General features: G+C 40.4%; 1 protein-coding gene across 7 annotated transcripts in view; it reads left to right on the forward strand.

The window, feature by feature from the left end:
* Nucleotides 1-26,745, forward strand: part of RBMS3 (RNA binding motif single stranded interacting protein 3) — an 876,931-nt gene that overhangs the window by 709,277 nt on the left and 140,909 nt on the right. For all 7 annotated transcript variants that reach the window (XM_068234458.1, XM_068234461.1, XM_068234460.1 and 4 more), the window contains one exon: nt 6,557-6,636. In XM_068234458.1, coding sequence (XP_068090559.1) covers nt 6,557-6,636 — 80 coding nt within the window. The remainder of the gene's footprint in view (nt 1-6,556; nt 6,637-26,745) is intronic.

Genomic DNA, 26,745 nt, shown 5'->3' on the forward strand with positions numbered 1-26,745 from the left:
AACATTTCCAAATCTTAATTAAGTCTGGACATACAGTAATTGCAAAATGTTAAGCAAAAATTTGCATAATTGTAATTAGCACATTAATTACAGGTCACTTTTGTTTAAGTTTCACCCACCCAACTGACCAGAAATCTATAACACATTGTAAATGTTAATCAGAAATAATGGGACCAGTGATGATCGTAATCAGCTAATTGCGATAACGTGACATTTCACGTACAATTTCGCAATTACGCCTATACGTAATTATGAATTGTTAATTCAATTGATTTTGTTTTATCATTCCTAATTATGCATGAATGTATGTTTAATTTACGTGTAATTTTGTGCCGGCTTTGGCAGTAAATGGTAAAGCCCCCATAATGCTATTGTTACCAAAATTGCTACATATGTTAAGAAAAAGAGTGGGTAGAAGGCATAAAGAATTGAGAAAATCATTTTTAAAAATGCAAAGAGAAATGCTTTTTAAACTCAGAAAAATCATAGTTTAAAAAACATTTTTCTTTGTATTTTTAAAATCGATTCTCTCAAAAACTACAAGGTCTTTTTTTTATATTTTTTTTTTACTTGTACCGACTATTTCGTAACATATGTAGCAATTTTGGTAGCAATAGCATATATGGGAGCTTTGCTATTTACTGCCAAATTTGGCACAAAATTACACCTAAATTACACATAAAGTCATGGGTAAATACAAATGCTCACAAGTACATACCAAATGAATTACGCTTTCCCCTGATATTTTACATTACGATGCGCATTGGTGACTTAGACATAAGAAAATGACATTTCACTGATATGGAAAAACCTTACTAAGAACTGTGCGCAGTGGATTGTGCCATGACAGGGTTTCTTTTATGAAAAATCGGGATCAGCACAGACAATGTATAACAAAAATGAGAACAAAATACAGTTTTTATTTTTTTCAGCAAAACTTTTATCATAGAATATGCAGGGAGAAGGAAAACAGGTTGTGAGCAAAAGCATCTTGCTGGTAGTTATGCAATACTATGTATAGTATATTTATACTGTATAGATATTAATAAAATGTATTGACAAGTACATTATCATTCAAATGTACTACAAAACAGATTATCATCAAGTGCTAGAGACATTCTTGAATGATTATGACAAAGGAAAGTGGTTAGATGCATGTATATTGACTGTGTGTACTGTATATATGTATGGATTCTAATTAATGGACTGCAATCTATATTTAGTCATGTGTATTGTTAATGAATTACTAAATGAGCAGTAAGGATTTTACAGGAATGAAAAATAACTCACTAGTAAATTTTGAATGCCAAAACAGTGTTTTAAAAAACATGCTTATGGAAATGATTGATGGCTTTATTCAGTTTACTTTCCCCCCCTAAGTTTTCTCCTAGGAGATATTTTCACACCTTAAATGCCTTTTAAGCCACCAGCAAATGAGAAAATAATTTTTACAGTACTTTTTGCCCTACTTTTTGAACTGCAGAGGGCTGAAAAGCTATTTTAAAGTGTATGAGATGGGGGAAATAAAAAAATGTATGCATACCTGGGGCTCCCTCAGCCTCTGGCCTAATCGCTCCCTTGCCGTCATCCTCTGCTGCCTGCAGCCTTTGCAACTGGCCCCGGTATGTTGTCCAGTCAGTGCAGGCGCAGTCCCAGTACCACCGAGCCACACGTGGGCAGTATGCTCCAGACCAGAGGACTTTCTGGGGAAATTTGCGGAGGCTACAGGCAGCGGAGGGTGGCAGCGGGCGGGGAGAGAAGGGGGCTGGAGGAAGCCTCAGGTATGTATAAATGTTTTATTTCCCCCATCGCATTGACACTTTAAACAGAAAATGAAAAAAAAGTAGGAGAAAAAGTGAATTGAGTGTGGGCCATTCTGAGAAGACCATAACCTAAAGAAGTGGAAGGGCACCTGAAGATCTCTTGTAAGAGATTACTTGCTGCTTCTTACTTCTCTTCCTTGTAAGAAGTTGTGTTCAATTCACTTTTATAGTCTTAGAATTTTCTTACTTACTGGTGGCTTAAAAGGCATTTTATTGATAAGGTGTGAAATTATCACATAGGAGAAAACTTAGGAGAAACACTGAATTGAATAATGGCCTGTGCACACAGATCTTTGAAAGCAGTTCAATGGATCAACATCATTGAAAAAGGAGTTAAAGCAACTAATTTGTAACCTAGATGTAATGATCCGCTCAGCTGGCTGCACTGGCAGACAGCTGTTTGACCATTCCTTAAGTCTGTGGGATGCAGGTCTCTGGATAATGGACCTGTCTTTGCTTTGCAAGCTTCAGACCTGCTCTGCTGCTGAGGAATTTGCATATACTGATTATGCAAATTGTCTAGTCGCCTCCCTTGAAGGCTTGCTGCATAAATACCATGTGATCCCACACTTGCTCTGGCGGAAAGAGCAGTGGATCCTTCTTGTCCTGTCCCTGAACCCGGATCGCACTCGCTCTGGCGGAAGAGTGGTGGATCTTATCTGACCTGTTCCTGTTTCTGTTCGTTTGTCTGTCCGGATCGCACTCGCTCTAGTAGTAGCAGCGGTGGTTCCTTTTGTACTCTGTTTGGGAGTGTAGGCCAGAGCTGCGGTTGCTGCTGGCAGTGGCTGCTCCTTTTCTCTGTCTTGTCTGTTACGAACACTTGCTGTAGGCTCGGTGAGGTAACCGTTAAGCAAGCGTTTGCGTTCTCTATTTCGTGTTTGTGTGTCGTTGGTTAGTTAGGGTGGCGTGCTTGTCTCTGTTGCGCTTATCGTGCGGAGGCCGCGCTGTAAACACGTTCGCTGTTGCGAATGAGTGCGGTGTTCGCATTTAGCTAGATTGGTGGACATACATACATTCCTTCTCTGTGCTTATTCAGTCTTGTGTCGCTGTTAGCAATCGCCATCTCTTGTGATTGCTTTCCTACCTGATCTTCACGGCTTCACGGTGTGTTCATCGTTGCTGGATGGTGACTAGATTGGTGGACACACATACACCCTGTCTCTGAGCTCTCTCTCTTTAAGGGCTATCTTGCCCTGCATTGTTTCCCCTCGTACAATTCCTATCTGACATCTGTGGCTGTGCAGAGGATCTGTTCCTCTGCACTCCACAGCTCCATCTGCCGGCAGGAATTTCCCTCTACAGGTGCAAAGCACCGTTGCCGGGTTCTCTCAGATTATACGCTGGTGGAGGATTTCCGCAGTGTCAGCGCGCATCCTGTGCGCTGACCACGGAAAGAATTACACATTCGTTACACTAGATCAACTGGTATGAAACCAACTTTGTCTTTAGTTTTGGTTCAGTTAACATTTGTGTCTAGAGTTTTACTTATCATAAACTTCCCCTCTCGTAGCCTAGTTATTGAGTCTAAACTGATTTACAAAACTGTTGGTTCCATAAGCTTGTTGCTAGGACTGGATATTTAAGAATTAATGCCAGCCATTTGGATGTTAATACATGTGCCCATCTTCTCCAAGTGGAAAACATAGTTAGATGGATTTTATTTTCTACAGTCAGTAATTATTGTGATAGCCTCTGTAGAAGGTTTTCTGCTTCTGCTGGATTTATACTAAATTAAATATGACCTGAACCAAGAAGTATCTTACTGCACTATGTTTAACCCTTTTGCTGCCAGCCGATTTGTCCTAAACGCACACATCTATTGTCATGCAGGTTATTTTTAGACATTTTGCACTCAATAGGTTTTCTTAGGATTTTTGACTAGAAAACTTACATGAAATAGGACATATTTTTTTTTCCGTAATGATTTGGGCTAGAACCCTTAAATAAAATTTTGTAGTTTTTCTGGAGATATAACAACATGTGACATGTTAAAAAACGTGAAATAAAAAATAACATATTTTTCTGTTGTTGTTTTTTTTTCTAAAAGAAATACATTTACTGTCAAAAATGTTAATGTTTGTAAAAGCCCTGATTCTGCTGAATCCAACGATACCAGATATGTACTGGTATCCCACTTTTCTTGTTTTGCAATAGGTGCACCAGAACAGGTAGCCAGATATAGGTGCAGCCGTATAGGTAGCTTGGAATAGGTGTGCCAGTATAGATAGCCAGATATAGGTGCTGCAAGTAAAGGTAGCCTGGAATAGATGCACCTAGTACAGGTAGTAAGGTATAGGTGCCCCAATATAGCTAGCCAGGTATGGGTGCCACCAGTAAGGTAGCCAGATATATGTGCAGCCAGTATAGATAGCCAGGAATAGGTGCCCCAGTATATGCAATAGGTATAGGTGTCCTAGTATAGGTAGCAGGTATAGGTGCCCCAATATTAGTAGTAGATACAGGTCCTACCTACTACCTATGCTGGGGCAACTATACCTGCTACCTATATGTGCTACCTATACTGGGAGGCCTCAGTATAGGTAGCACATATAGGTAGCAGGTATAGTTGCCCCAACATAGGTAGTAGTTATAGAGGTATATGAGCCCCCAGTGTAGGTAGCAGGTATAGGGGCCACTGCTGGGAGGGGGATGACATCACCCTCCATCCCTTCACATGGGCCCTCCTGTGGCCCCCCTGTAATACTGGAACTATTACTCACCCGATGGTTGGCTCCACACGGTGTCATACAGGAAGTAGAGATGAGACAGAGGATGTGGCTACTGGCGTGGGACACAGCATGGAACGAGCAATCGGGTGAGTAATTATAAGTCGACCTCTGCTCCAGCTCTGCAGGGAGGCAGAGAAGGAAGGCCCATGTGAAGGGAGAAACAATGTTAGCCCCCTTCCCACTGCTTCCTGGAGACAATTTGCCAATTAACATACCTGGTATGTTATTGGCAGTTAAAGCCCTTCCCTGCCGAAACGTACCAAGTACGTGCTTGGCAGGGAAAGGGTTGAATATGGTTTCTGGTATCTACCTTTTAATGTCTGCAGGTAGCCTGTTTTACCCTTATCATTTTATATGCCTTCTTTTAATGTTCTTTGATAACAGATAAATAGACTGAACAATGTAGTATTTTAGTTATACATAACATTTTCAGGTAAAATAAGTTCATCATGACCACCAGCTTAGAAAGAACTTAGATGGCAGTTAAAAACTAGAATTGGCATTTTTTTTTCAGAATTGCTTTTCTAGTGAAGGTGCATTTTGTCATTTTGGTGTATTGGTTTAGTTATTTTCTTATTTCCTTACTTAAAAGAACAAAATTTATTGATGTTTTACTCTTGGCAAAATGTCAGAAAAGATCAGCAAATTATTTCTAGAAAATCTATTGTAAATATAGACAGTGGTGGAATAAAATACAGTACATTTGAGCACAATCTTCTGACAAATAAATTACATAAAATACTGTTTAAAATATTTGGTATAATGTTAGCAAGCTGTTAATTTACTTATTTATCCATTTTGTTTAAAACAGTTTATTTATTTCATTTTTATTATGTATCAATGTATGGAATGGTTTGAGCTGTTAAGAGTCCTTAATCAATTAATATTTCTATTGAGCTGTCTCACAGCAGACCAAATTATCACAGGAGGCCAAATTAAATGGCTCCGAGGCCCAGAATTGGCCCGCAGGCCGGAGTTTGACATGTATGCTCTAGGTAAACACAACACACACTGTTGTATTTATTGGTTGCATATCCAAGTATACCAATGAGTCAAAAGTAATTGCGCTCCACAAATCTTTGTAACCATCCTATATCAGGAGATCGAAACCATGAACATAGTTACACCACTCCAATTTTTCAATGTATGTCTAAAATAGCTGTGCCTCCATGTCCGGCACCGGACGTCTTTCAAAAAGAGTACAGTGGGACACCCTGAAATCACACAAGTTTGTACATAGTGCTCAGCACTGTTTCAATACATTTTATACGCAAATACACAAGCTCCTGGAGGGTGAGTGCAACCATGAATGGGGAGCGAGTAAGTGAAATTTGTATATCCCACCCTGGGGAGGCACAAGTGTGTGTTTATTGTTGAAACAGTGCTGAACACTTCTGTGATTTCAGGGTGTCCCACAGTACACTTTTGAGATGAGTGAACAAGGAGGCGCAGCTTTTTAAGACGTACATATCCAAGTACACACAGTCACCAGTGTAGCTATCCACGTTGTCATGGGTTTTCTGGAAACATCTATTGAGACTCATGTCTGAATCATCTCTGAAGATGAACTGTCAGTCCAGGGTTCCTTTGACTTTAATAAAAAAAAAATGCCCAAAACATGAAGGATAAAATAATATTTTCTTGAAAATCACTTATTCATATTTTTACATTTTATTATTTAAGTCCAAATAACTGAATATTTTAATTGGTCTTTGCTTTTTTTCATTTTTTCTACTGTTAGAAATGTAGATAGAAAGGCAGACAGAGAGATAGATAGATAGATAGATAGATAGATAGATAGATAGATGGATAGATGGATAGATGGATAGATAGATAGATAGATAGATAGATAGATAGATAGATAGATAGATAGATAGATAGATAGATAGATAGATAGATAGACAGGCATACGTACATACCAATGTTGATTTGCTTATACTTTATCACACCACAAAATGCACAATCTTCAAAACCAGTGTTTTTATTTTCTTATTTTATATACAGAATGGAGTCTACTGAAAAATGTGAAGTGGTAATACAGCATTTCAATGGGAAGTATTTGAAAACACCTCCAGGAGTACCAGGTAAGAATGAACTTTGTGATTCTAAGATTAATGTATTGCTTCTTTTCAAACACCCTTGTATGAATTTAGAGTGAAGCCCCAAACTATGCCATTTACCAGCGGTTTAGACATTAATGGCTACGTGTTGAGTTATTTTGATAGGGCAGCAAATTTACACTGTTATAAAAGCTGTGCACTGACAACTTTAGTGTTATATCTTCAGTGTTGTCCTATGAAAAGATATATTAAAATATTTACTATATTAACTGTGAGAGGTGTACACACTTTTTAAAATACTGTATATATAATAAGGGATTGTATATAACTCAAAAAAATCTTCACCCCTATCATTACAAAAGTAACCACTGAGTTAGAACAATGGAAAAACTTACCTTTACCTCTCCTGAGCAAATGCCATCTCATTAACATGATCAGTTTTGGTAGACTGCTTTACCCGCTTCAGACTTTGCCACTGTTATTGAGGCATAAAGATGTTCAAATTTTAACTCATGCTTTTAAAGTGTTTCTATGGAAGGAAAAAGAGGCAGGATACCATTGAGACTCTTACAGAATCCAAGAGAGGCCGCTGGAGCTAATTTTCCAAACATAAGGGCATATAATTTGGTCTCTATTCATAGACATGCCAGAGACTGGTTGGGTCAAACAAGTTTCTTTACAAACACTCACTTTGAACAGGAGTTATGTTCCCCATGGTCCTTGGCTGGAATCTTACACTCGAAAATCTCTACACTTCCCGATAGAATAAAAAAGAAAATCTTGTTACGAGACACATGCCTAACATTCAGAGAATGTCGTAAATTTTTATTTCTTCCGGGACATATTTCCCCCTTGATGCCTTTATGGTCGTCCTCAGACTTCCCGGGTGGGCAGGGCACAGTTATTTCTAGAATATGGGAAAAAAAGGGATAACAACTCTTGCTGATGTGTTGGATTCAAATGCTTGTCTGTTAAGCTTTCCTATGCTACAGAGAAAGTATAAACTCCCATTAAATTCAATTATGGTTTATTATCATCTAAAACACTACATAAATTTGTCCATAGGTTCGAGAGCCTCCCTTCCTTCCCATGATAAGTTCCATAAAATCATTGGCCCTATACGCGAGAAAAAGTCTATCTCTGACTTGTATACTATTTTGAGGTCTTTCAAACTTGAAACTGCTCCTTTTAGGCACCTTTCTTATTGGGCAAAAATATTACATACTACTGTAGAAGTAGTAGGCTCATCGATAGAGAAGGAGTGGGTGGAGGTCTGCTTGAAAATAACGGCAGAAACTTGGAGGGAAATGCAAATGAAAATTATACACATAGGGTTCTATCCGTTCAACTTCAAACAAACCACAGGTAGGGTAGACTACTTGACATCTTACCCTAAGTGTGCATATCCTTACCCGGACCTATTTCATTTATTATGGTCTTGCCCAGTCATTCAAAAATTCTGGCTTAAAGTACGGGACGTGTTTGAATCTGACATCAGTACAGAGAAAAAATACCCCTTGGGATGCCCTCTTCCACATTATAGATCCTTCCACAAATCATAATGACATATCAATTAAACCTCTTGAGCATCTGGTTTTCTTATCGGCCAAAAAATGCATTCTAACACAATGGGTTTACTCCTCTCCTCAGGTTTACTCCTCTCCTCCAATTTCCAGAGATCTAATAGATACTATGAGCAAACTAATGTATATTAACAAATTCAATGCTGAACAGTGCAAATCTAAAAATACAGCTAAATTCTTTAAAATATGGACCCCATTTATTAAAACCTATGTTCCTAGAACTGATTTATTGGCTATTATGGAACCATTTAAATATACTAGATTGCCATATTGCCGGTACTTTCGGATTACTGGATGTTGGAATTTTAAGACCCCCTTTTCGTACTCCGGTATATATACCGCCTTTAGAAACTCTTGGGATACATTCGTAACCTTTCTCCTGGAGGCAAATTCTTAAGACTTCTGTAGTTTTCCTGTGTGGACCGGATGGGTGAACTATAAAATATTTTTTGTCTGCAGAGGACAAGATGCGATGAGAATGTTGTTAAGATTAGTATATCGTAATTCTAGATACTGTTAATGTTGTTGCTGTCTTATACACTAATAGCCAGTCTCCTCCCAGGGAGGGAGATGCTTTATATTAGACTGTTCTATATATTTAGTCGATGTTGTATGGTTGCTAGTAACTAATAGGGGCCAGGTCTTCTACGGAATAGCAAGTTTTATCTGGGACACTTTACTAGCCTCTTTTTTTTTCTCTATAAATATGGACTGTCTATACACATGAGCCCCAACAATTCAGCAATGACTATTTTTGTTTTTGTTTTGGTTTAAAAAAGAAAAAAAAACAAAGAGAGTTAAACCTTATACAAGGTAGCCGCTCTTTTCACATTGTGAGTTGTATTGTACTTTTTTTATTGTGATGTTTATTACATTCAAATTCATATTATAATACTAGCAGTGTGGCTTGAACAGTGACAATGTATGCCTGTTTCAAAGCTTTCTTTTAATAAAAATTATTAAAAAAAAAACTCAAAAAGAGAAAGAAGAGGGGGCCAGGGGCCACGTACCAACAATCTGTCCAACTACCTTCCAAACTCGGGGCTCGATTCACAAAGCAGTGCTAACTTAGTTAGCAAGCCCAAAAGCTTTGGGCATGCTAAATATGGTGCTAAGTAGTTAGCATGGCCAAAGCTTTTAGTTAGCGTGCGCAAAGTGTAAGCGCCACGCGATGCGCGCAAAGCGGCGCACCGGATGCTTCTGAAACGCACCGCGTGGCACTAAACTTTGCACACGCTAACTTAGCGCGCGAAGCTTAGCGCGCCATAAGTTACTTTTGACGTGCTATGGGCTTTTAGGGCGTGCTAACTAAGTTAGCACTACTTTGTGAATCAAGCCCTTGGTCTTATAGGAGACACCAAGCAAAATGTAAAGTAGTTCAAAAGGAGGAGGAGTTGGGACTTAACTCACAGCTGAATAATGGCACAATATAAAGGCCAAACATGTTTATTTGACACAAAAAAAACAGGAAAATCTGCTTCCTCAGGTCAAATACAGTGTCTACCATATAAAAACACTCATATCAATATACTTTTAAAAGCATATAACAGAAGCAACCTTTACATTTAAATATGCATTCCTGACACTAAATACATAAAGATGAAAATGCAATGAATAAAGCCAGCAATAAAATAAAAAGGATACGCTAATATCCATATTACATAAACGACCATATTAGCACAGTTCAATTATAAAATGATTTTTATATTAACCTTTTCCAGTTTTATGTTAGACCATTAACACTTTCCAATATTGGTCCAATGTTAGATATAGTAATAAAATCTGGCGGAGCATCAAAGCCATGGTTCAGTACCACACTGCACTGTGTAATAGTTTTATAATGCTGGTACATGTGCAATGGGAGCAAAGCTACAGTGCGTGAGCTGGCACCCCCCCCCCCCCCCCCCCCCGCACAGCACACACACACACACACACTAATGCCAGGTCAGATCCCCCCAAGTTTTTTTTTCATCAGAAGAACATACAGAGACGCAGGATTAGAACACACAGCACTTCAACATATTCCTATAGACTTGTTTTTCAAAGTAAACTACTGTATAGTAGCAGATAAAGCTTTTTTCTTTGAAGACACAGGTATGAATTGTGATTGCCTTAAAGCTCCACTTGCTAAGGAAAATGTATTCCTATTAGATCACCTCTGTTTCAAATATAGCTAAAAGCTATTAAAAATGAATTTGACTTCCTTCTTTTTGCAGAACCAATGAGACAAATGGGGAGGATAATTCTTTGTGACCAAGCTGCGCACTGGCCACGGTTATCAGTAATTTTCCTATCAAAAAAATTACAGTAGCTGCATACAAAAGTTTCAACACAGTATTTAAAAAAATAAAATAAGTCTAAAAATATTAACCTGGTCTGTGTGCCTTTGCTGAACTGTGCCAAACTGTGCAGTGCCAACGGGGTCGTGCAAAGTCTTTTTTTAGCTACAGTAACATGCTTATTTCAAAATGCAAATAACAAAAACTTCCCATTTCAGATAAGGTTACTGACTAGAATGTAATTGAATTCCCCCACTCACTTTGAAATCTGTACACAGTGATGTAAGCCTGTTAGCCAGGTAATATTTGTTGTGGGAGCAGGGCCGCGCCTGGGTGGGTGCTGTGGGTGCATTGCACCCAGGCGCCTGTCTCTGACAGGCGCCACCCGGCCGCCGCTCACCCCCTCTAGCCGTGGCTCCCTCCCTCCCTCTAGCCGCCGTTGCCGCCGCTGCGTCACTCAGACCTTGATCAGGCAGCAACCAATTGTGCGGGCGCTAGGACCTAGCACACCGCACTGATATGCGGAAGTGACATCACTTCCGCATATAGAGCGGGTGTGTCCGGCGCCCACTCCTACTGGTCGGGTCGATGCTGATCCTGAGGTCTGACACTGCAAGGTAAGTGGGGAGCGGCGGCGGCGGCTAGAGGGGGGCCTCCCTGTCACTCACTCACTCACTCACTACCTAAAGGGCCTCCCTGTCACTCACTCACTCACTCACTACCTAAAGGGGTTCCCTGTCATTCACTCACTAACTAAAGGGGCTCCCTGTCACTCACTGCCTAAAGGGGCTCCCTGTCACTCACTCACTACCTAAAGGGGCTCCCTGTCACTCACTCACTACCTAAAGGGGCTCCCTGTCACTCACTCACTACCTAAAGGGGCTCCCTGTCACTCACTCACTGCCTAAAGGGGCTCCCTGTCACTCACTCACTGCCTAAAGGGGCTCCCTGTCACTCACTCACTACCTAAAGGGGCTCCCTGTCACTTACTCACTACCTAAAGGGGCTCCCTGTCACTTACTGACTACCTAAAGGGGCTCCCTGTCACTCACTCACTGCCTAAAGGAGCTCCCTGTCACTCACTCACTACCTAAAGGGGCTCCCTGTCACTCACTCACTACCTAAAGGGCCCCCCTGTCACTCACTCACTCACCTACCTAAAGGGGTTCCCTGTCACTCACTCACTAACTAAAGGGGCTCCCTGTCACTCACTGCCTAAAGGGGCTCCCTGTCACTCACTGCCTAAAGGGGCTCCCTGTCACTCACTGCCTAAAGGGGCTCCCTGTCACTCACTGCCTAAAGGGGCTCCCTGTCACTCACTGCCTAAAGGGGCTCCCTGTCACTCACTACCTAAAGGGGCTCCCTGTCACTCACTACCTAAAGGGGCTCCCTGTCACTCACTCACTACCTAAAGGGGCTCCCTGTCACTCACTCACTCACTACCTAAAGGGGCTCCCTGTCACTCACTCACTGCCTAGAGGGGCTCGCTGTCACTCACTGCCTAAAGGGGCTCCCTGTCACTCACTGCCTAAAGGGGGTCCCTGTCACTCACTGCCGAAAGGGGCTCCCTGTCACTCACTGCCTAAAGAGGCTCCCTGTCACTCACTGCCTAAAGGGCTCCCTGTCACTCACTGCCTAAAGTGCTCCCTGTCACTTACCACCTAAAGGGGGTCCAGGCTGGCTACATATACTGGGGACACTGGCTGTTTGTCATTATGTGCATTTACTGGTGAAAAGCTGTCTCTTATGTGCATTTGCTGGTGAAAAGCTGTCTCTTATTATGTGCATTTACTGGTGAAAAGCGGGTTCTTATTATGTGCATTTACTGGTGAAAAGTGGTTTATTATGTGCATTTACTGGTGAAAAGCAGTTTCTTATGTGCATTTACTGGTGAAAAGTGGTTTCTTATGTGCATTTACTGGTGAAAAGTGGTCTCTTATTATGTGCATTTACTGGTGAAAAGCTGTCTCTTATTATGTGCATTTACTGGTGAAAAGCGGTCTCTTATTATGTGCATTTACTGGTGAAAAGTGGTCTCTTATTATGTGCATTTACTGGTGAAAAGTGGTCTCTTATTATGTGCATTTAGTGGGGAAAAGCTGTCTGTCATTACGTGCATTTACTGGTGAAACGCTGTCTCTTATGTGCATTTAGTGGGGAAATTTTGTCAGTAACAATCTTTTGTCAGTAAATTTTTAGGTATTTGTCAGTAAAAAATAACGTGAAAGGTTGGCAACACTGGTAAGCTGCGCGGCGCAACTGGAAAGATACAGGCAGCCCACCTCACGCTTGGGCTTGGCGGGGGGAGGAGCCAACGACAACGAGCGAGAGTAGGGTGGCCGCAGGCAGCCATAAATACGCAGTGTGTGTGACTGCGTCGCACTCTCAGAGCCTCTCAACCTGAGTCAGTCCATAGACTAGCAGACTCGCAGGCAGCCAAAGCCAGCCAGGAGCAAGCCCATGGAAGAGGGGTAGAAATGGGGTATCACATGCATGCGTAAAGAGGTGGAAGGTGTGGGTGTGATTAGGCAGGACATGGGTGTGGTTATGTGGTTGGGCGCGGTTAATTTAACCACTCCCATAGGCGCCAGAGAAAATCTTGCACCCAGGTGCCAGGCGTCCCAAGCTCACCCCTGTGTGGGAGGGACAGTAAAATAAGCAAATAAGCAGTACATTTACACCAATCTGGGTTTAAAAAAAGAAAAAGAAAGAAAGAGACGGAAGTGATGGTACTTTTGGCATCACAGAGAATCATTAAGAATGGAAACTAGCAGAAATATTATTTTCTTTTTTTCATATCATATTTCTCTTATATCTGACAGTAAACACTAAAAACAACAGGATAAGTAGTTTATTATTCAAGGATTTAGTTACATTATTTCCGTTAATATGACGTTTCTTTCCATTTTAATGACAAGCTGCTATAAAATGGCTGTACAGTTATGATATCATTTATACTGAATTTTTTTTGAAGTAACCCTTTAAAAAAAATGTTGAGTGAATAAGACTTATTTTTCCTTTTCTTTTGTGGAGAACTTCTAATGTGTAGGAACAGCAAGTGCTCTATAATATTCAGAGTAACGTGCAATAATACAATTTTTCTAGATAAATTTGTAATTATCCTTTTGTGTTTCTAGTGGAGATAATTTGCTTATATCTCAGCTCCATCAGCTGCAGCATAATTTACAGTATGTCGGTGAACGCTGCCATTCCCCTCTAAGTGCTCTGATCCAAAGTTGCGTACGATCTTTAAAAATCTTTTCTGCTAAATCATTAGTATTTATGAATATTTCATTTTAATGGGAGTCAGGGTCTCTTGATTAGATTTTTCAGAGTTTTCATTTTCCTCCATGGAATAAAACATTGCATTACTGTTTCTCTTTCAGCACAACGCCATGGAAATGTCCCTATTGTATTCAGATTAACTTTAATTCCTCCTATTCATTTGTGTCTATTTAGAACTGATTCATATAATACTTAAATAGTCCTCTTTTGTTTCCAGTGGCAACAATAAAGTTTCATTGTTGGGGATGCAGTGCAGGGTGATAACACGATCCCGAATTCATAAATGCATTTCAAATTGTCCTCCCCAACACAATAGCTTGCATTATAAGAAATGTCATTGGTTTTCAGCCTTTGTGGTTCAGGTTCCCTGTTCATGTATGCCATTGCCTATATGTATTTATAGACTTTTAACCCTCTTTTTTTAAGCAGTATATGACTTTTAAAAGCACATACAGATACCTGTATTTAATATATCTATCCTACTGTTCTATTTTGCACATTTCCCCCGAAATAACTATTGGTCCTTTACTAAAGCCCTAAACAGAGATGTTGCCTGAGGCCTAATGCACTAAACAAACATGTTGCCTGAGGCATTGCTCACATTAGCAAATGCAGATAGATAGCTGTGTGTTCAGAACGCACCGCATACAATCTCAAGTTATCTGCTTTTCTGTGCATTGGACTGCTGATCCCATTTACTACAGTAAATGGGGCAGCACTGTGTTTTACAAAGAAATGCATGCAGCAGTGGGATATCACAATGCACTGTTGTGCAGCGCATAAAGTAAGAACTTCAGACAGTGCAGTCTATGCACTTCTGATGTCCTTGCATATCACACACCATTGCCATGCCAAACTGTGCACAGAAATGCGTATAGTGTGAGCAAGGCCTTGGGGCCTTTTTCCACTGGGAAGTGTGATAGTGCAACTCAAAATTTCCACCAGCTCCATGAAGCCATCTGGGTTGGAGGGGGATCACGCCAAGAATCATGCTGAGTGGCGATTGTGATTCGGGAAAAAAAGAATTGCGCTAGTGGACCATGAGCACTGCGATTTACATGTAAATCGTGGTGCTTTATGCGATCAGCAAAATAACTGCAATCCCTTTTTGAAGTGTATTGCAGCTAGTGGCAGAGGCCACAAACTGTTTTTCATCAGCCTTGGCGGCAACGCTGTGTGTTTTAACTGTTGCAGACAATGTGTGTTTTAATTGTTGCAGACAAACGCCAACGTTTCGGGACATGAAAGTCCCTTCGTCAGGGTATAGTAAGTCTGTCAAACAATATCACAAGGGAGAATTGTACATGCAGCCAAGCTGACACTCATCAGCAAGCCATGTGTATTCCACGGTGCTGCTGCTTATCCTGTTTATGAATAGGCAATACAATGTCTGCATTGCCACTTCCTGCCCTCTTCTGATGGAATTTCCTGAGAGAACTGTAATAGGGTAGTTGGCTATTCCTGCCCCATTGCTATGTTATTGCTACAATGGTGTCTCCTCCTCTCCTCCTTCTCCCCTGCCTGTAGAAAAATAAACATACTCTTGATTGAATTCAGTTTGTAAGTTGGTACAGAAGTTGCTGGTTGGGCTGAAAAGATTGATGTTTTCCAAAGTTGTCTACTATCTAATATCAGCATTAGCTGTAAATGGAACCTGACGTTAGAAGACTATGGAGGCTAGCATGCGCGTAACTAAGGAAGACACTCTGCTTACATGAGCACTGCTATGTAAGGCGGGCATGGAGTGCACTACAGAACATTAAGCTGCGCTGCTTTAGCAGTGCAGCTTGATTAATCAAGCCCATAATTTCCTAGTAGGGCTGGATTTATGTTAGTATATTTATCTCATCATGTCGCATGTTGCTTGAGATTCCTTTTAAGTATATTTTGACCATACCGTTTAACATGATGTCACCACTATAGGGCACACCTAAAAACTATATATAAAACATGACTATAATATCGACCAGCAAGCATTTGAAATGTGAGTATTTTCAAGATTATGTTGCAAGACCAAAGACAGATGGATGCTTATGGGGAAAAAATGTATGAGATGTGTAAGAGTTGTATAAACAATTGACATGACTATTCTGCATAGTTCCAATCAATGTGAGTGATGGCTATCTGTAATTCAGAGGACAGGCTTGGGTATAGATTGTGCAATGGCTCATTAAATCCCGGAGGGGTTTGATAGAGTCTTCTCTCTGCAGGACTCTACAACTCATTAGTCTTTTTAATCCCTTCTTTAATTGTTTCTATACACATTGCTTATCCTAGAAATAGACAACAATAACAATAGTATAGGGTTTGAATTAAAATGGTTGCTTCATAGTACTAGAATCTAACCTTGAACATGCTACTTGTCTGCAAGACTGTTTAAACACTGATGGCTTCTTGTTAATAATGTAATGTGTTTAGTTTATTTCTCCATTTGCCCAAAGCAATGCCGGTAGCGGATTCACTTCTGCAGACCTAGCATAATTATGGAAAAGGATGCAGCAGAGGAAGCTAAAACTCCTTCTATACTAAGGAGGGAGATGATTGATATTTAGGCTAAATAGAAAAAAAGCATACTAGCGGTAGTAAACAAATGTGCAAACTATGGTCCATACCCGAGAGCAAGCTTTAAAGGCCTCAGTGTGCAGGTACTTCCCATCTCTTTTTCCTGAGAGCAATACCTTCATGTCCATTCACGCTACCTGTAAATTCTGTAATGCTTGCTGAGCAGCAGCATTTGATCAGCCCATTTTCAAGCTGAGCAAATTTGCATGAGACATTTGTATAGTTCTTCATCAACCTGGAATTATTTCCATCTCATTGATTATTCCTACCCAGCAGTGACTCATTGCAGTAATTTTACGCAAGTAGCAATACATTCTAATTCCCTTCTTGGTGGTCAATTCGTTATTGCTGTACATTGTTCTTGTAGGATGATAAGTGTTGTAGAAAGCAGCTGTACATTTTCCACAGGATTAAATCAGTGCCACCTTAGTGTGGCCGCTGGCATGGCACTCCCTTGTGCCACATACTGGCTGCTGTGATCACCTAGTTCCAGACAATATAATAGTAGACTCTGCACTACAGCTCCGTACAGTCCTTTATTCCCTGCACCACAGTCCACTGCTGTGGCGTAACAACAAGGGAATAGCAAAACATATAATAGCGCTCACTAATCATAAACGGTAGCACAACATATATGTCATATGTAGTATAGATGTGCTAATAATAACCAGAAAGAATAGAAATTGTAGGACTGAACAAACACCAATGTCAACAGGTGGAGCACTCCCTGCTTTCTGTGAAAAGCCGAGCATAGGTTGTAATGTATATGGGTATAGCGCTCAAATAGAACAGTCTCTCGTACAGTCAGTAGTATCCAGCTTGCACTTGGTTCACAATAAGGGGAGTGTGTCAAACACCACTCCTCCCGGTATGAATGGACTCACCAGATCAGCTGGCCAGAGTGGGCCCGTCAGCACGATAGGGGTGTAAGCCACCCCTCAGCCACCTCGGCAACCTCTGCTGGGCACTTGTATTCCAGTTAGTGTTCACCTAAAAAAAAGAGACGCTTCACATAGCGTAAGTGTGCAAAAAAGGATTCCTACTTTTATTAAAAATTTTTTAAAAGATCCAAAGAAAGACGCATAAAAGGTTGTACAATAAACATTAAAAATAGTCCACTAAAGAATCTACGAGCAGGTATACAATATGGGGAGGCGCACGGCTCTGGAAAGCATGTCAGCCTATTGTATTAGCCGCCCTGACCCTTCCCCTGCAATAGAGTCACTCGTGTAAGCTTGTAGGGTGTGTCCCACGTCCACCGCGTCCGAGGACGTCACACGCAGCGCCGCTCCGTAGCTCCGCCCCCAAGTGCAAGCTAGATACTACTGACTGTACGAGAGACTGTTCTATTTGAGTGCTATACCCATATACATTGTAACAAGGTTGTGACTGCACTGTGGCCCCTGGGCCAGAGGGGCCCACTAGGGACCCTCGCTTATCCATTGTATTAGCTTTTTATGGTGCTATACTGGTAATGAACACCTCTACTGTATATGTGCAGTGCATAGAGGCAATCCTAATCAAACAGTTTTCTTACTCTGGATACACCTCTCTGACACTGCAGCTGTCTTTGGTAGGTTTTGGGGCCCCATATAAATAGAGTGTTTGGGACCCTTAGTTGTGCACTGTTCCACAGCTATCCTTACATATGTGGCAGGGTAAAGCCTGGTATGCACATCCAGTTTTGACTGGCCAATAACTGGATCATTTTACCATGCAGCATGAGAGCTTACCAACGCAATCTGTTCATAGTATTCAAAGTCTGTGGGCCCTCATACTACATGTAGGTGGAAAAACCAGCCAGTGATTGACCAATCAAAATTGGCAGGTGCTCTGCTTGCTACAACTGAATTGCTGTTGATTATCCCCTGCCTATTGCCTGAAGAAGTGGGCTGAGCCCGCGAAACGCGTTGCATCTTTGGGGTATTTTCAATAAATGTGTATATCTATATATTTACAGTCCTTGGTATCTGCTTTAACGGAGGCGAGTCCACCACTTCCTCCCAGCAATTTTTTAAAATTTTTATGTACTTTTATCCTTCTGGCGCCTCTGTTCACCTACCAATATATTTGAGTCCACCCCAGGTGGAGGGGTGATCTACCCCCTTTCTTCCTATCTACAGAGAGCGACTTCTTAATCCTGAGTGAGGACAGGTCTAATCTCCTCACCTGCCTAATGAGTGGTTACCTAGGTGGTAACCCGTGTTTGTGAGTATTACCATCTCACTGTTTCATTTATCCAATCAATTTTGACATACTACACCATATTGGGCTCTCGATTTCTCTCCAACTTTGGTAACAAAAAAGAGCAGTTTCATTTTATTTCAACGCTGAGTTTGATCATGTTCACGATGAAGGAAATTGTTGTACTAATTTTCTGTTGCATGTCACTGCCATCTGCTAACCTATATAGGTTAATATAAATGAAACATATAACACAAACCGACTTGCAGAAGATGTTCTGTGCTGCTTTAGGCTTAGGTTATGTCATGCTTAATTTATTTTTTTTAATATGCTATTTGTATTTTACATTCATTACGACAAGTTATTAACAATATAGGGTAACGCCAGGGAAGCGGAGTAATGCAAGCACTGTCAGCTTCAGCTCTGTGAATGTAGAAGTGTTAAACACTTGGTCTTGCCCTGCAGCTCATCTCAATAAGATGCCACTATGGGACTCGTTCCATTAGCCAGTTTAATCATCCTATAACGCTGGTTATTTGCTTAGAGGCAAAAATCACTGGCAAAATGAGTAGAGCAAAAAAAAAAAAAAAAAAAAGAAAAGAAAAAAATGTATAATAACGGCTCATCATCTCCCTGTGATATATTCTTCAAAAAAAAAGATAAAAGAAAAAAATTTCCAAACAACTAGCAGTAATAAAATACGGTCATCGGGTTCACATTATGTTTGATGAATTACCGAACAAACATGTTACATTACAGAGAAGCAGGGCTTACGCCTCCTGAGCTCCACACTGTGAGGTATTTGTTAACACGGTAGACAGATCTCCAGAGGCTACCATTAAGACTGGCAAATGAGAGACAATATGACCTCTGGTCACAGCCTAAGAAGTAATTTTACAGCTGAATGTTTGTCATTTGTCACCAGAGTACAGTTGCCACCTACTGCTTTGCTTCCAAATAGTGTTGAGCGAAGTGAAAGATTTCTGCTTCACACCTGATTTCTTGAAATCGAAACAAAAAAATTGACATCTGTCAGAATGTTGCTAAAAAGGGAATCCTGAGTAGCATTCCTCTATTTTACATTTTATTATATGGGTATATATTTTTTTATTTTCTTTTTAAGCACCCCCAGCTGGTAACCTACTTGGTACCGCTTATTAGTTTACCAGCTTTACGTATGTAATCCTTTCATGTACCTCCCACCCACACAGCATCTGTTTTCCTTAAATGATAGATAACCTTCCTCTATCAAATTTCCCATCCTGTCTTATATCAAGTCACCACCTAAACTGATAGATACCTTTCCTCTCCCAAATGTCCAATTCTGTCTTATATTAAGTCACCACCTGATTCCCTTGTCTGCCTGTATCAAATCAAGGAGGTAACTGCCTGTTCTGCCTGAGAAAGTAGTACCCAAGAAGACCAGAGGATGACTACACAGATGTGCAGCTTAACATTTGAAATATCCCGACACAAAACACATATTGTCTTTGCCTAAAGCTACATAGACAGTAGACTATCAACATCTGACATGTTAATTTGTGACTGCTTTAAAGAGACACTGAAGTGAAAAAAAATGTATGATATTATGATTTGTATGTGTAGCACAGCTAAGAAATAAAACATTAAGATAAGATACATCAGTGTAATTGTTTCCAGTACAGGAAGAGTTAAGAAACTCCAGTTGTTATCTCTATGCAAAAAAGCCATTAATCTCTATGACTTTCAAAGTCGTGGAGAGGGCTGTCTTCTGACTTTTATTATCTCAACTGTAAGTGAACAGTTTTCTTTTTATCTGCCAGAGGAGAGGTCATTAGTTCACAGACTGCTCTGAAAGAATCATTTTGAATGCAGAGCGTTGTGTAATCTGCACATATTAGAGAATGATGCAATGTTAGAAAATACACTATATACCTGAAAATAAAAATATGAGAATATCTTCTTTGCGCTAATCTTCTAGTAATTATTCATAGTACACAACCAATTCATTATATCATATATTTTTTTTCGCTTCAGTGTCTCTTTAAAGACAGTCAGCAGTGTTGCTTACTAATTTTCGCCAAAGTAATCTTCACATTAAAAATGCTATTTTCGATTTTGAGAAACTTTTGTGAAAAATAGGCTTGTCGTTTTGTGTTTTCGCATTTTTTTGCGAATACGCAAAAGATCAATATTTTTACTGCAAAAAATCATGAAAAGCAGGACAACAAAATTTTGATGGAATTTTTGCTAGAAAATCTAATTTTACATTATTTTTGGTAAAATGAATATGAAAAGAATATTGGTATTTTTGCTCATCACTGACAGTCAGCAGTCCATACAGACATCCCACAATCTCCACCATGGACTCCTCCACAATCAGATGTGCTTGTAGTAGAAACATAATGTTATGACATACAGTGGTGTAGCTGGAGACCATGGGACTGCATAGCAAAATTTTTATGGGGCCATCAGATCTAGGCACTCTTGAGCAATGCCACCTGCCCCTAACCTATGGATATGTGTTGACCAGACAATTTCCATGTCCATGCAATGTACACTGTGTATAGTCCATGAGCACTGAGACAAAGTCAGAGGGTGGAGAAACAAAGTGAACACATTGAGTACCAGCTGGGTCTCCTCCTCTCCTCCTCCTCTCCAGGGCCCCATAGCAGTTGCTCTGGCTGCTATTGCTATTGCTACACCCCTGATGACATAGTCTAGTAAGCATACGTTGTATTCAGAATGATGCTATGTGATATATGCATTAAAGTACAGGCCTCTTTTAAACCTTACCACTGCTTGTGAAACCCTTCTGCATGTAAAGTGCCACTACAGTGCATCACTTTTCAACTGTCTAGAAGTAAGGCCACACACTATGCAGTATTACTACCTCGGTATTGTTGGAATCTGTCACTAATATGCTGTACTCAGCTCTGACAAGTCACTTTGTCAGCTGAGGTTCCATCTATGGACTTAACCAACAGCTCATTCCCCTCTTTCTATCTGACAGCTGTCTGTACTCCATATTTGTGCAGTTATAAGATGATAACATCACCAGCTGAACCGCCAGTTTGTTATCGTGCAGTTATCTTGAGTAATGCACTTATTTATTTTTCTACTAAGCAGGCCTGCTCTGATCTGTGCTGTGCCCAAACACCCGAACAGTTGATCTGCCCTATAATATGTTGGTGTTCTCTGTATATCAAAGCTCTTGCTTCTTAGTCCTTTCTGTGACCTCATTTTACTTTAGTCATTGCCATACCATATATTCTTAACACTTCTTCTGTTAACCAGCAGATTCTCTTCAATCTTTTATTGTGCTCAGATGGGCACAAATATAGAATATCCATATATACTGTAATTCCTATCAGTTCTTTAATAGTTCATTAAAGCTCAGGGTTGGTCTTCTTGCTGTCACAAGAAAAATATTAGTGCCATTAAGAAGCAGGGTGTATTGAATTAGATCTATAATGAAACATTCTAAAGCCATTTATCATGTTGCTTTTAGCATTCTCTCACTGGTGCACATATATTGTATGCAAGGATAATATTTTACCCTAAGAATATTGTGAATACACTAAACCTTTTTTCTTCTTTGAATATGTGCAGTATGAAATCTTTTGACTATGGTACACAACAGGATTTTGTGACATTTTTGGAAAGAAGAATATAGACAATATCAAGAGTTTCTGGTATAGTAAGCTAAAAGTACCAGGATATATTGAATAAATTACTCTATGCTCACAAGCCCTGTGCAACAGTACAGAAAACTAGTACAGAAAATGCATACCTGGTAGTCAACCAGTTTTCACCTCCATCCCCTAAGGTGTGAAATTCACTGCAAAAGAAGAAAGCGACTGGGTCTCTACCTGGTTTTGGCAGTTAAAGCATAATTTATCAGTTGTGTCATAGCCACAAAACAGCACAATGTTTCGGCACGCAGGCCATTTTCAAGTGCTCCAGCAGCTAGGTCTAAGCTCAGAGAAGCCCTCTTGCATAGATAACAACTCAAGTCAAGTGTTTTAACTCTTCCAGTACTGGAAAACAACATGAGACTTTAATTGTTATCTGTACTACACATACAATTTATTATTTCATATACTCTTTATTTTTACCCACAGATTTGCTTTAAGGCACTGGTAAATCTATTAAGGAGTGTCTGTCCTAGCAACATTACTCTCACACCGTATAAGACATTCTTCTAGGAAGCCACAGAAGATCTGAGTTATGGTGCATACACATACACATACACATACACATACACACCTTTGATGGATGTTGCCTTTCAAATATCAGGATGGATCTGATCCCCTTAGGTGACCATCACTGGGCTGGGCTGCAGACATGCATGTCAGCTGTGTAGCTGATGATGCGCTATGTTGCTATGTGGGGGGACGACGGAGGGACATGTGTAATTTCTGCGGCAGGCAGGGTAGAGTTGCAAACAATGGGATCAGCAGAGGATCAGAATCGCTGGGGGTGAGTAGATCCACCTGGCGGATCACTCATGTGTTGGGGGTCATCGGCTGCCCTAAACACGATTATCGATTGAGACTGTCATGTGTATAGGCCTTTAAACTGAAGGCTTCTTTCAGCTCAGTTAATCTTATTTTTCATTATAGCATCATTAGAAATACACTAGTTAAAAGTATGCTTATAAGTATGGGTGAAACAGTGCTAAATAAAAGGAAGATAAAAAAAACGGATCTAACAATTTGATGATCATTTTATGTGGATTTAAGATGTAATAGTGCAATTTTATGGAAGATAGGTCTCATAACATCTGCCATTAAGCTAATACAGGTAAGTACAATAAAAAATATCATACTCACAGTCACACATTGTGGTTCTAGTATGACGGTATAGGATATATTTCTACATCATGGTCTAGGTGACTTGCCATTATTGAAGGTAAATGTATTTAGCTCTGTTTCAAAACAATTTAAAGAAAATTATCTAGTTATCAGTCCCTGACCCGAACCTCATTTATAACTGGGTTATGCAGCTGGGCAACTATACATAAAACAAGAACAAGCCCGTGCTGGAGTGACTGATAAAAAACAAAACAAAAGTTTTGGAGTGATCTAGCCAAACCCCAGACTTGAGATGTTGTGAAAGAATTTTAAATGAACAAGCCATGGTCAAAGATCCTCCAATGTGGATGATTTAAAGGACAACTGTAACTTATCATATACATATAAATAAACATATGTATAATTTCATTGTGACTGAGTTACTTCCAGAGTCACGGCCATATTGGCCATAAAAAGAGATGATTTATAAATGAAAAACAAAACAAAACATGAAAACATCAGCAGGGAGCGGCAAAAGCAATAAGGTCAGGAGGTCACACTAAACATATACATAGTTTATTCATATGTATTGCCTAGTGTCCCACTTCAGCATGTCCCATCTCATGCTCTGCACTGAGCCAGCCACACACAGGAGCACACAGAGTGGGCAGAGTTATACAGGAGAGGGCGGAGATAGGCAGCAAGAGGGTGGATAAGGCCGGGAGCTTAAAGCTGTGGAAGAGAGCCACAGATAAAGCTGTGGAAGAGAGCCACCCAAAGGATCAGGGTTTACCACTAGTGTTGCTTGTGAATTTTCACCAAAGTACTTTTTTGCTTCAAAAATGGCATTTTCGTGAAAAAAGATTGATTTATTTTAGAAAATGCGAAATAATTTTTTGTTTTAGCATGAAAATTCATGAAAAATGCAAAAAAAATCACAAACTTATTACAAAATGATGTTCGGTGGTATTTTCGCTCGAAAGTCGAATTCAGCATTTAGGAACATAAACCCCATCTTTAAATGTTGATGGTTTTATTGGTGGCATACAGCAGCTGCACAATCACACTGACCGTGCAGATAGGTATGTCAGCTTTCAAGGCACATACCACTGTGGTCATTGTAGAATACAAAATTTGGTAACAGGTATTCTTTAAAGCAATAATACATATATATTGCCAAAGATTCACCCCTTGTGATTGTGGTTATTACTACTAAATGTGACACAGCCAAGTATTTCACATTGAGTGATAAGTGTGTTGACGAATAAAAAAATAATAGTTAAAGGGAAGGTTCAGGGAGTCTGAAAAAAAAAATTAAAAATCCATATCCACTTACCTGGCGCTTCCTCCAGCCTGTGGCAGGCAGGAGGTGCCCTCGCCGCCGATCCGCAGGCTCCCGGTGGCCGACCCGACCTGGCCAGGCTGGCTGCCAGGTCGGGCTCTTCTGCGCTCCAACGACGGGCTCTTCTTCGTCCCACGCGGGCGCGCTGACGTCATCGGACGTCCTCCGGGCTGTACTGCGCACGCGCAGAACTACTGCGCCTGTGCAGTACAGCCCGGAGGACGTCCAATGATGTCAGCGCGCCCCCGTGAGGCGCAGAATGGAGCGCAGAAGAGCCCGACCTGGCAGCCGGGCCTGGCCAGGTCGGGTCGGCCACCGGAGACGACCGGAAGCCTCTGGAGCGGCGACGAGGGCACCTCCTGCCTGCCACAGGCTGGAGGAAGCCCCAGGTAAGTGGATTTTTTTTTTTGGCTTCACCTGAACCTTCCCTTTAAGAAAGCACAAAACAGACCAGGGGAGGTCCTGCCTCACCTGGAATTATTGTCTTAGTCTTTGTAGTCTTTTTCTATTGTCTAGTAACATTATGATGGATCATGGTGTGACCCACACAACTAGAAAGTAGTTAGATAGGACCTGGCTGAGGTGATGGTACAAGACATGAAATAGGTAAACAGCTGTCAGCTAATAGCTGCCTTTAAAGCACACCAGACTCTTAAGCCAGCATAGCTAATATTGTCACAGGAACGAGTGAAGAATGGCCTCTTGCATTTTTTGCATCTTGACGTTTCCTTAGCAGTGTTTCGACTGAAATGAAATCAAAGAGAGGTTGACAACATTTTGTTTTGATATAACTTCAATCATAATGTGGATTTTGCTGCCTTACTCATTCTACAAACATGCCAGCTGCTCCTCTCTGTTCTACAGTGATGCACAAATGTAATTATTCAGAATAGTAAAGATCAAAGTGCAGTAACCCATCATAATCAGAATGTATCAGTGAGCTGACTCTGGTTATCTCAAATCCTGACTGGTTGCTGCCTTTCTGCATGTTATACTCCAGCTTTTTGCCTTGCATTGTTGAATGAACCCAATATGTACGGCATGCTGCACTATGTCAGTGTACCTCACCTGCCATTCAGAAATCACGGTTTTGCACAAAGCATAGCAGAAAACAACCCCATGTTGTTTCACAATGGAGTCTTTGTGCTGATGCTGAGAGACTGCTTACTATCTAGCTCCTTCATGTTAACATTTTAATTACAGTGATGAGAAGGAAAAAAAAAGATCAGCTGTCCTATTGTGCAAAGAGGTTTATGTCATTTTGGAATGTTGAAGTCAAAATAAAAAAAAGAGGACTTTCATCTAAAACCCTTTGAAGCAACGGAATTGCAATAACCAGCTGCTTTTTTTTCCTAAAGAAAACACTGAAAAGCTTTAATTTTGACTTTTATATTATCTTCTACTGAGAGTGTAATCTCTGTGGTGTATTTTATGTTTATTGTTGAGTAGAAGGAAGAAGTAGTGGAATAAAAGACAAAAAATCGCTGCTGTTTTTTTTACAAGGTGCAGGATTCCCATCTCACTGTCATCTGGCACAGTAAATTAAATTGCGCAACGCACAATCTATATCATGCATTATTACAGTCATGAAAGGCAAGTATAAAAACATCTTAAAAGTAAGGGGATGCTGCAAATTAGCATCTTTTTATGACTTGAACGGAAGTTCACGGGACATTAGTCGGTTCAACTTTCCGTGAAGTCTCCAGCGGGAAACCATATGGTGGGAATGTGGTTTTAAACTGTATTTACTTGCTAAATATTTAGTTTACCGATTGAAAATAAGTGCTAAGTAAAAGCTAAGAAGAAGACTATGACGATGCCGTCCATGGTAGATCTAAGAATTTAGGCGACTTCTGGAAAGACATTACCGTCCATCAACTTCTTGTACTGCTAAAGCAATCATTAATCTTTCATGTCATGAAATACTGAGGAAGCTTAAGTGTACTTTCCCCCCCAAACTCTGTTGTTTATAAGTGGCATATGGTTAGTTATGAGCAAAATCATTTGCATGAACTTGAAACCACATCAAAACATTCAGTTTTTTTTATTATGTGGAAAGCATTTTCATTTGCAGGTAATTTAACAATATGTTCTACCTTTGCATGCAGGATGACTCCTAAAAC

This window comes from Hyperolius riggenbachi, chromosome 5, assembly GCF_040937935.1.
Source record: "Hyperolius riggenbachi isolate aHypRig1 chromosome 5, aHypRig1.pri, whole genome shotgun sequence".
In the NCBI taxonomy this organism is placed as follows: Eukaryota; Metazoa; Chordata; class Amphibia; order Anura; family Hyperoliidae; genus Hyperolius; species Hyperolius riggenbachi.